Source organism: Toxorhynchites rutilus, chromosome 1 (assembly GCF_029784135.1).
Source record: "Toxorhynchites rutilus septentrionalis strain SRP chromosome 1, ASM2978413v1, whole genome shotgun sequence".
NCBI classification, from domain to species: Eukaryota; Metazoa; Arthropoda; class Insecta; order Diptera; family Culicidae; genus Toxorhynchites; species Toxorhynchites rutilus.
Genome location: NC_073744.1, coordinates 7,628,714 through 7,640,405, shown reverse-complemented (window position 1 = coordinate 7,640,405; position 11,692 = coordinate 7,628,714). Strand labels below are relative to the sequence as shown.

Genomic DNA, 11,692 nt, shown 5'->3' with positions numbered 1-11,692 from the left:
GAACACCTTTCAATAATCGTAGTGAAGATTTTAAAAATGGACTAAAAAGATTTTAAAAATGAACTAATTCACTGATTTCGCTTTCAGCGATATAATTTCATCCAAAGAACACCTTTTGGATTATACACAATTCAAACTTCTTTTTTATTCGCCGTTCACGCTTAGAAAATCGGTTGGAAGATAATTCTGGACTAGTCTCTTTCTCGTTCGGAATTCAACTGGTGACTGTGTAGAGATAAAAGAGGGTTTTTGCTCTATTAGGCAAACCACTTTCTGTTGGTTGGATGGTTGGTTGAACTTTTAGGGCGGCACAAAAGTGTTTGGATAGTTCCCTTTAATTTCGTTCCCGTGCGCACCTTTACCCCGCAGTACTCTATTATTCAGTCCAAAACATAGAGGCGAATGAACTGCAGAGTTTAAAGCTTCTTAAAAACAAAGAACAGAGTCTAAAATTAAGTAGGACATTTCAGGGTATTAAAGCAGAACACCGCCCATCATTTTTATTTTGTTGCACCGTTGCCTAATAAGATCTTTATTACCTGTTGGTTTTTTTTTTGTTCAATGGATGCGATATGTATTTATAATTAAGAAGTTTTATCGCTAATGACATTTTGCTTTCTGGCGAAGAGACAGATCGATGTTTGTTTTTTTTTCTCTCTACGATGAATTGATTCGATAGATGACCTTTGTATTTGGGTTTCCTTTTTTTTGTTTTTAACTATAACATTTGTTCGCCCATTGCTATTAGTTTCAAATACAATGCGCTGTTACCGGATAGATAGCTTCCGTGGTAATAATTTCGTCAAATTATGTCTTACTCTCCATGTGATTATCGGAAGGTAAATATCAAAAAAACGGCATCGATTTAAGGCTTATTACTATTCGACCGGAAAGTAAACTAATTTTATAACTTCGATGCCAATTTTATGATTCAATTGATGAGATACAATACGTTAAAGTTTCAATAAGGCAGCAAATGAAATGAATAAATCAGTAATCTAATTAATATACGTTCCGTACGTTAATGAGTGTATGAGTTGGAACAGAATCGTTTGAAACCGTAGAGACAGAGTTGCAGGGAAACAAGTAAGTTCATGACAGCACGGAAAAAAACTGCAAACAAGGCTCATGTTACACAAACGAGATTTCAAGAATTGTTGCTTCTTGGCACAATTTACCACTATCAAAAACTGTTCCTTCTGTTAACTGTAATATTGTGTTTTCGTTACTTCTCAACAGCTTATTTTTCGAGTACTGCCGAGTCACTAAATCGGCTACATTTTTTTTATAATATACGACATATATACCACTAGATTTTTGTTTCCTACTTTTCGTTTTGTATGACTGACGAAAAAAAAAAACATTTCATAGAAAAAGTTTATAAGGTACGAAACGATTGCAACTTACAGATAAAACTCTTGCACGAACTCGCGCGATAGAACTTAACTTACACGAAGTTGGTATTCCGAATTTGGCACAAAATTTTTTTTCGAGTCATTAGAAGACCGTAAGAATCCGCACTTTGTGAATAATGATAGTTAGTCTGCTAATAATCAACAATCCGCTCAACACGCGCGGTATCTGGTCTGCACAATTGTTTTTTTTTCTTTTTACTCGAAATGAATCAGTTCGACACAACATCGAAAATGGTTACACACCGACTGAGGTATTCTATTTGATTCATTCTCACAATGTTTGCCAAATCAAAACAAAAAAAACAGCTTTAGTCAACCTTCACTCTATCGACGTTATGTTTTTTGTTTCTTCTAATGACCGCTCGCGCGATTAATGGTTTTGCAGTATTTGTAACTTTTATTTTCAATTGCTACTTAAGTACGATTTCGCAGTAAATTTAAGCTTTGTTATGTCCACTGTTTCTAATAGTATCTGTCACTGTAGTAAGCGTCTTTAGGTTATCAACTTTTATCAATTTTCCTCACAACTGCAATAGTTAATATATTGTGTACTAAATTTTCAGCTCTAATTGTCATATCATTTGGCCTATCATTATCATACTTTGTTGTTTTATTTTTTTCCCCGCATTTGAGTTCATAATTTGATGAAACATTTCGTCCCCTATGGTACTATTTTCACTCCAGTATCTGTTTTCTGTGTTGTTTTAAATGCGACTTGTTGAGACAAATTGAGCTACCTAAATCTACTGTTTTTTTTTTTTATGTTATATTACTTCAAAGTTTGCTAAGGTCAATTAACTACGGTTTCGACTTGTTTCCGTTAAATATACTACTAGAGAAGGTCGCCTATATTACTTTTTTTGATTTAGTTCATATCGTTTTAATATATTAGAATGCCAAAAGTAGTTGATCAACAAGTTGAAAAATGTGAGCACTTGTATTAAAACGTGTTTTTTGTTTTCTTTCTCAACTTTTGAACATCATTTCGTGGTTTATGAAAGTAGTCAATAAAATCAATATCAAAAATAAGTTCTAGGTTAAAATTTGACTTCGACTTAAACGATATTATTTTACAGCCGATACAGAGCTCTATTCGACCTCTATCTCTTTGTTGGGGATGTTACAAAAATCCTTGCAATCGAAAATCACCATAGACAGGAGCCCAAGCTTAGTGTTTGGAGCTCATGAAATGATTCTTCCTCTAGTTTAGAACAACCCCTCTGATTGTGTTCAATGATTCATCATCGTATCAACAAAATATCTCGCTAAAAAGGTAATCTTAAAATGTCAAGATGTGTTGCTATTTCCAATTGCTAATAGGTTACCGTAATTGATTTCTCGTCACCCTCTAAAATGATGCGCGTCTTACCCGCTAACCGTATTTGAACTATACTTCGTCTGAAACTCACTAATTTAAACATCCAATTGTATAGCCTACAATATATATTTACTCAACACCGTGTTTACTGCGGTACGCACAAACTTGCTCGATAAACATTCAAATATTGCTTCAATATCTAAACCTCTTATTTTTGCTCCAAAATAATACACAAATGACCCCGTTGCCTAGTCGAACTCCAACCCCCGAACACCGAACTCAATCCCGTCCTCGCTGTCCAGCTCAAAAAGCTGCAATTGCTGCTGCTGCTGTTCGGAATGGCAGCTGAACAATGCGATGCCCTTGTCGGTGACACCACCACTTCCACCCTCCGGTGACGCCCTCTGTTACACGATCACCTCCATCCGGTTGCCCTTGCGTTGGACGCGCGCCTGGCTGTACGGATTGTCCACCAGGCTGCCACACTTGAACGTGAACACAACTGTCTGCTGACCGAAATTGGCCTCGAATCTAGAGGGAACGAAGCAAAGTGAAAACAGACAACTTGGCGTGGGAAAGATAGGTATTTATTTACTCGGTACTGATGACAATCTCCGGCGACTTGGCGGTAGCATTCTGAATGACCAAGAACAGCTTCGTCACGATCTCAATCGAGTGGGCAGTTTGTAACACAAAGTCGCCTTTCTTCTTGCCGATTTCCGACTGCAAAAGTATAGAGACAAGTGACGACGGTTAGTCAAAGGCCCACTCACGCTCACCGGAAGTGCGATTGATTCGAACGGTCCATTTCTCTATGAATTTTCTGAAATTTTCCCTGAACCTCATTATTATAATACAAAATCATTCTCAGATACTACTCAAGAATTTTCACCACTTGCAGAAAATGTTCTACTCCTGTAGCATAGAGTACTTATTTGATGCGGAGAAGTACGGATCTTTTCATTCATAATTTTTATTTTAAAAATGTATACCGTTTCAAATCATATTTCGGACACTCTGTAATAATAACTTGAAATGCTTAATGGGGGTAGTACACTGTGAACATCATAAAAAGTATATGATTTTCGTGATTTTTTTCAACGAGAAAATAAATTACTATGATTAATCTGTAATCACAGTTTCATTAGGTATATATTACTTAACAAACAAAAAATAAATTGGTGTCAACTGGACTGTCCCCTGAATAGCTGCAACCGTTTGTTGAACCCTAAGCAGCCTGAACCTTGTAAACTGTTGGCAGTTCTACAAGTTTTTCTAGTGGACCGATTTCAACCAATGATTTTTTTGCATAATTTTCGATATATTTCCTGTCATCGTACGTAGGATTTTTTCAAAATATTGATTCTCGACGAAATGGCAACATTTTTTGTAAAAAAAATTGTGTTTGCGCTTAAAAAATCAAAACGAAAACATTATTTTAAAATATCGAAAAAAAACCCTACGTACAATGATAGGAAATTTAGTGGAGAATTTGGGGAAAATTATTTCATCGAAATCGTATGGATCGTTCCGGAGGTAGAACTCCAACGCGTTTTAAATTTTCGATCTGCGCACCTTACGCAAAGACTTAGGTCCACTAATTGGATTGCAGATTTGGAACGGAGCATCGGACAAACCTGGGACAAAACTACACTAAGTAGACAGACATCTCAGAGAACATTTCAGGCTAGTATTTTTTTAAATTTTGACGTAGAACTACGTCTTCCATTAAGGGTGCCAAATCAGAAAACAGGTCACGTTTTTATGAAATAAAGTTAACGTTAATAAGGGGCTGTCCACATACCACGTTGACAACTTTATGGGGAGGGGGGGGGGTGGTTGTAGGTGTTACGAAAATGTCCACGCGTGTCCACGGTGAGAAGGGAGGGGGTTTAGATAATGTCCACGTGGACACGTTAAATGAATTTGAAAAAAAACTTCTGTATTCAATAATACGTGAAACCTATTCTGCATTTCCAAGAAAAGCCATATTGATCAATAAAAGGTTGAGCTTTCTGATAGTCTGGTAGTCGTTTCTGATATCGTTGAACTGCTTTCCTAAATGTGTATTCTGAAAATGACGTACATGAACTGAAAACGATCGATTTACTTTCATTTGTTTTAGAGCCATTGAAGAAAATGAAAGATGAAGACGCCACCAAAGTAAAAACTACGTTTCTATTTTTTAGAACTCCCAAGTTTTGCGAAAATGAAGCACTAAAAACAATTTCTTTCATGGATGTACAGACCGTATTTCTGGATAAGTGTCCCTAGTAATGTTTGTTCAAGAATGAGCGAATTTTTCAGATGAGAAATTGGTTCTTGCGAAATGTTTTCGCTAAAGTTGAACATTGAATTACGAAATCATACGAATCGGTCAAACTATCGTGCTTACAACGAAAACAAGTTGTACGAGTCTAGTAAAAGAAATTCACATCAATCTCAAATGTGATTTAAAGTATTTCTCGGACTCGATACAATTCAATATTAGAAAATTCAGTGGAATATAAATAGAAATTTGAAAAATTATGTATTATCCTGTAGTAAGCTTGAATATTGCTTACATCGTTCAATCGATGTGAAACTGAGCGAAATTTTTCATATCTTGCTGCACCCATCTTGATTGTCTGGTTAAAACTTTCTGATGTGGGCAAAGGCAACTGTCAAAGCAAAGCAAAAGTTTGGGAAGTTCTATATTTTTTCATTTTTTCCCAAGAGATCCCGCGCTTCATTCGGATTGGCTGGCGGAAAAAAGTTCACAAAAACACTCCTATTGGCTTGTCCGGGAAGTTTGTATTACCACTGATGATAATCAAATCGAGATGCAGATCAAGAGTAATCCTCAGTACACGTCCACGAAATAGCAGATTCATTATAAATATTCATATTCATGAGTGAACCTGGAACCTGGTATACCCTGCTTACGTAAAACGCTGCAATGTATGGTTCTACACTATTTGATCGAAAGTTAAATGAATGGATCGTGTCTCTATCAGCGACTCGCTTTATAAACGCAATGAAAACTCGCAGTTTTCAAACAAATCACGATGGACGATGAAAAGTTTAATTATTTATAACAATGTTGATTGGAAAAAATCCTTAGGGCAAACGAAATGCATCTCTATTAGTTATCCCTAAAGCCGATCTTCACTTGGAGGAAGTCGTTCATTGAGTCTGGTAGAATTGAAAATTCTATTTTATGAATTTAGAAACAATCGACAACACGTGGAGATTGCAGTCTTAAATCTTGGGGAGACAATCTGCTGCACTTTGTGAAAAACCTGGCGTCAAATCGAACCTTCGAGGTAAATGTTGGGTAAACCAGTTTTAGGCGCCTCCACAAAGAAACTCAAGATCCCAAGATTCCGTCCAGATTCCAAGATTCCAGTGTTCGCATCAACCTATACGAAGACAACCTGAGGATGTACTACGTATCTCGGTTTTTTTAACCATTACCAAACCTCACCGGAGTAATAACTGATGATCCGTTTATGGGTGGCCAGAGATGGTCTCTAACGGACGTGCCTGGACAGAGGTAAACTTCACTGCGGATTATCTTTGGCTTGCTACATTCCATACCAACAGGTCCGGTATGCGCTGAAGTAGGGGAATCACCGTTTGCCACCTTCGTGGACGCGGCGAAAATCTCCAGAACTGCGAGTTTCCTTGTCTAAACCAGCGGATGTGAGGAGACACATCTGACTATCTTAACAAAAAAAAATCTTACAATAGGTGACAGGATGTTGGTGGCCCGAGTGGACCAGGTGACCATCAGAAACAACTTCAGATCTGGGGCGAGCTCAGTGGGACTAAAACGAATTTTCGTTAATTTATCTCACGAAAATTGTTCGTTGAAGCGGCTTGAAGCGGTCCGAAAAATCAAAGGCTCCATAACCAGAATCGAAGACGTGAAAGCGATGAGGGAGCAGCGAATCCTGTCCAGACTAAGAACCAGCCACTGCAAAATATCACATAACCTCAACATGATATTCTTTCATCCCCTTTGCGATCTGTGCGAGATCCGCAAATCATTTGTGTTTGCCTGGAATACGAGAACCTTCGGAAGTTTGACGGGATCAGCGGGAGCGTTTATGGTCATCCTTGAAGATAAACCTTCATAAACTGTTACACGGGTTTGTTATTTAAAAAATGGCAACTTGTATTTGAAAATTTGAATAAGAAATTGTGATCCAAAGATCCTTGTTTTTTCCCCGCCATTGGTCTGGGGTCTTGGTAATCGGACATCTTTGCCAAACTACCAATGAAAAGAACTCAATGTGTAAATGTGTCGAAATTATCATGATATGAACATTTTAAATTGTTTATCCGTATCTGTATGTAAAATCAATAATGTTGGAATAAAGTTCATTGTAAACACACCTCGCGGCACTTATTAGGTCGTTCATGCTGGGACGAACCAGCTTAGGAGTTTCAAGAGAGGAGAGGATAGCTGAAAATCTAAAAAAAAAAAGAAGAATAAAAAACGTAATATAACTTAATAATAACGTTAATGGAGTTTGGGAGAACTTAACAGCTATACAATAATTTCACGGGAAATGTTGGGGAACAAATTGAGAATAAACCGCTACTATTTAAAAAGCTAACATTTCTATCAATGTCAAGCCATAGAATAGAAAATAGAAACACATTTGAAATGGAATTTAATAGCAATTCAATGATTTTCCAAATTTGTTGTCAAAAAACGGAGAAATGTCCACGTGGACAACAGGGGGAGGGATATATATAATGTCCACGTTTGTCCACGGAGGGGGAGGGGGGTGTCTAAAATCGTGCTTTTTCTGTTCACGTGGTATGTGGACAGCCCCTAACTATTTTTGCGCGAACGGATTTTGATTTACATACCAAACGAATCGGAAATTTCCTAAGATTTGTTTCTTATGCTATATATTACAAGCCCCTGGTGTGTAAAGGGTTTAAATTGATGAAAACTAGATGCATTTATATTTTCCCATGCATTTGTCATTTGTGAGCTTCCCTAACCATGCCGTCAATAACGAGAAAATTATCGGCGATTAACGAAGGGGAATGATTTAATGTCTCCGTGAACAAACAACAGAAGAAGAAGAAGAACTAAAGGGAATATTTCCCTAGAACATAAATATTGGATCTCACTGAGGCAAATTTTCAGTATCGTTCTAGACACCAAGCAATGAACATCGCTTGTTCTTCCTTGTTTTGTGTCATCAAATGTCTTCGTTTCGGATTGAGCTGTGGGCGCGACCAAATTACTCACTCGCTGAGGTCTCTGGCATTGAAATCATTACATCAATCTGACGCTATTCCATTAAGGTTCTGAACTTCAAAATTGTGTGGGGAATCATCAAACTAGGCTATCATCGGCTCACCAAGAAAATAATTGTCCAGGAATTTTGTGTGTGATTTGGTTTCGCATGACAGTAACAAAACTATCTCCACCAAGGATGACAGCTAAGCTAATAGAGACAGGAAATATTAATAGAAAGCGCTTCTGTTGAGAAGAGCGCAAAGCGGAGGACTTGAACAAAATAACAGCGTAGCTCTACGTCAACAATGTGGTCGTGTCTTGGACACAACCTCCTATTTTGATCAGATCCTCCGGTTGATCAGATTATACCGCAGCCAACACCGCTTCGCTCTACATCGATCGCTTAAAACCTGCATCGTCCAGCATCGTCCTCGCTCGCTACATTATCGTCATATTCAATCGTTCGGTAACATCGTTCTGCTGCGGTGTGTATGGAACGGTGAGTTCCATGACGTGTTCACAAAAATCAATGAATTAAGCGTGAATGTACTCGCCACTGTTTTCACTGCAAAGTCTGGCAATCCTGCTTCCGAATCTCACCGTGGCCATGGCAGCCAACTTTCGGAATGAGTCATTTTTCGCCTTCAGCGTGTACACCGCGTTGAAGTGTGTGTAGTCATCGATGAACGTCACAAACAGCTTCTGACCACCCCATGAGCACGGTGTGAATGGACGGCAAACATCCGTATGGATAAACTCCAACGGAAGAGACGAACGAGGCAAATCGGCTTCTTCAAACGGCAACCTGTTTCGCTTTCCCACCATGCACGAGCCGCAAATTTGAGATTCCGGCTTTGCACTTCTTCGGATGAGCTTCAGCAGATTCGTATTCCCGATGTCCAGCTTGTACAGGAGCCCTCTGCGGCTGCGGCTGCTTCATAATCCGCGCACCATCGCTTCCGAAAGTTGCCACCATGCCACGCTGCGTAATTCATTTTACCAAGAATATGTTCGTGTATAGTCCCGGCAAGTAGAGAACGTTGTGTACCGCACAGCTCAACTTTTTTTTTTTTTTTTTTTAGCTAGGGTACTAGTGAGCGTAACCCCACTTTTTGCCACGGTTATCGTCACAGGCATGTCGAGCGGACGAACATTTTTAAGATAGTTTCTGGTACTCATCATGTGTTCAGACGCCCCGCTGTCCACTGGAAATCGCTGCTACCCGACTTTGATTCGCTCGTCATGAAGGCGATGTCACTGTTTTGATTTCTTACTTACCTGTAAGAAATCAAAAGAATTAGGCAACTCAATTTTAATTTCGTGAAACGATCGAGAGAACGACAGAAGGAAAACATTATACAATAAGAGCGAACCGTGTGTACGATCCTAAAATAACAATCTTACCTATCGGTAGCGGGTGTAATGAAAAAATGAGTGGGTTATATCTATGATATAACCGCAAGGTTCACGTGGAACTACCTTAGCTTAGCAATCATTCGTTTGTATTGATTAAATTCTTGATTGAATGAAACAGTTTCCAAACTCAATTGAGTTCAATATATTTGCTCTGTGAGTGAAAAAAAATGAACAAATGCCGTGTAAAGTCAATTCATTTATTGTGATTGATTGTTCTTCGTTACAAGTAAATTTAATGACGGACCTTTTACGTTTGGTATGATGACTAGAACAAAATATATGTGTAAAATATATGTCATTCGCTTCTAGTGGCTGCACGATTTTCCCAGGTTCCTAAGTTTAGAAGATCATGTTAGGACAGACATATTCCACTCTGCACAAAGGCAAGCGAGGACAAAAGTACTCGCAGTTTGCACTTATTTGCAGAGCCGATTTCCCCAGAAACCTCGGTTTTGAAGTCTGTGTTAGGGAAACACATTTCAATCGGAACAAAAATACCCCTGATTTGTATGAATTCGCAATGCCGATTTCCCCACGCTTCATGGATTTGAAGTCTGTGTTAGGGAAACACATTCCAGTCGGAACAAAAATACCCCCGACTTGCATGAATTTGAAATACCGATTTCTCCAGGCACCTTGGTTTAGAAATCTCTATTAGGGAACACATTTCGGTGGGAACAAAAGCTACTTTCGTGTGTTCTTTTTCTTCTTTTTGGCTTTAAGAGGGTTTAAACTTTTCAGTTTACTCGCCTCTAGGCTCTTTCGTGTGTTTGCAATGCCGATTTCGTTGCTTGATTTTAAAGTCTGCGTTAGGGAACATTTTTCGATGAGAACAAAAGTCCCCCTACTTTCATGTATTTGCAATGCCGATTTCCCCAAGGCTGCTTGGTTTTGATGGCTGTGTTAGGGAAACCGTAAATCGGGCCAATCAAAACGATGCAGTTAGGGCGTTTAGATAACGCCTAATATTTTACAGTTATTCAATTGTTTATCTAATGAAAAACAACATTTTGTTAGTTGCGATAGATGCGTAGAAATATTCCCTATCAAGTGATGCAAACATCTCTCCTATCCAGTACGAAATGTTCGAGCTATAAGCATTCGAAATCTTTCATTTTTTCCTGCATGTTCTGTGTTTAGGTTTTCATTTTACCCTCCATATATTCCGGTTAGACGTAGTCCCACGTCAAACCCCAATGTAATATAATAACGGAAAGGAAAGGGACCAAATAGATCGCACACATTATCGATTGTTATCGTGCTAAGTTCGTTGCTCTTAGAATGCAGTTATGAGTCAAAGGTAAGCCCTAACCAGGTTGCATGTGGTGAATCACAGATAAGCGATAGGTAAAGGACTTATATGCAAAGGAGCAAGAACAATTATAGTTATCTCTTTCCTTCGCACATTAGACTTGAATTTAGACTAGAATTAGGATAGGATAAAAATTGTATGAACACCCAAGGTTCTCTGAATAAAGTAAGTAGTCTTACGTACGATTAAATCCGAAACTTCCCATTGAATCGACTGACGAGAGTTCTTCAGATTCAAGTTTTCCAACGTCCTCAGTAATAGTTGTATAATTTGCGCTCGGAGTTCGTGAAGATAATGTACTCGTTGATCCTCCCGCTTAGTTGATATTTAATAGATTGATTCAGCTCCCGTTCATTGCTCGTTCCGTAGGGAATTAGTGCGAAGGCAGTTAATTCAGTTTGTTCCAGGAACAAGGGTAATTCACTCGACACCCACTTCAACCCAGTCAAGTGCCAATCCAGATTCACAAGGTTGATTCCTTCGCATCAACCGAGTTTGCGTATCGGGCAACTTTTACATTATCCCTATGATCAACTAGTCCCGTCTTATCTTAAAAAATATCGATCTAAAAAATCGGAAATCGGAAAGGAAAAGAACCCAATCCTCCTAATGCCAAAGCGTTGTCAGTTGGTTATCGAGGCCAAAGGGGGTCATAATGACTATTAATTATTTGTTTTTATTTTTCTTTTAAAAAGCATGAAGTGGCATTTTATGTCATATCGTAAAAGTACCCATTTAGAAACAAAAGTATTTCTTTTGTTTTTCTAAAAAATAAATCAACGATACTGAAATGGCAAATGGCAAAAAACTTCAACATGGCGTCAACATGTCGAAGGTAGGATAAGAGATGATCCTCCTCCGACAGCTGTTTCAGGGATACGTTGTCCCGTTCTTCGATTTTGGAAAGAACTCCGATTCACAGCTCGGCGAGGGTGTCAAATTTGTGCCCACAAGCATATATTCAACGCTTGAATCCTTCTCCTGTG

The 11,692-nt window shown here is 38.5% G+C and overlaps 1 protein-coding gene across 4 annotated transcripts in view; it reads right to left on the bottom strand.

Moving 5' to 3' along the window:
• Nucleotides 1-513: 513 nt before the first annotated feature.
• The window catches only part of LOC129773003 (unconventional myosin-Ib), a 29,323-nt gene continuing 18,144 nt past the window's right edge, over nucleotides 514-11,692 (bottom strand). For all 4 annotated transcript variants that reach the window (XM_055776554.1, XM_055776564.1, XM_055776571.1 and 1 more), the window contains 2 exons: nucleotides 3,329-3,456; nucleotides 514-3,264 (listed from right to left, as the gene is read on the bottom strand). In XM_055776554.1, coding sequence (XP_055632529.1) covers nucleotides 3,141-3,264; nucleotides 3,329-3,456 — 252 coding nt within the window. In that variant the 3' untranslated portion in view covers nucleotides 514-3,140. The remainder of the gene's footprint in view (nucleotides 3,265-3,328; nucleotides 3,457-11,692) is intronic.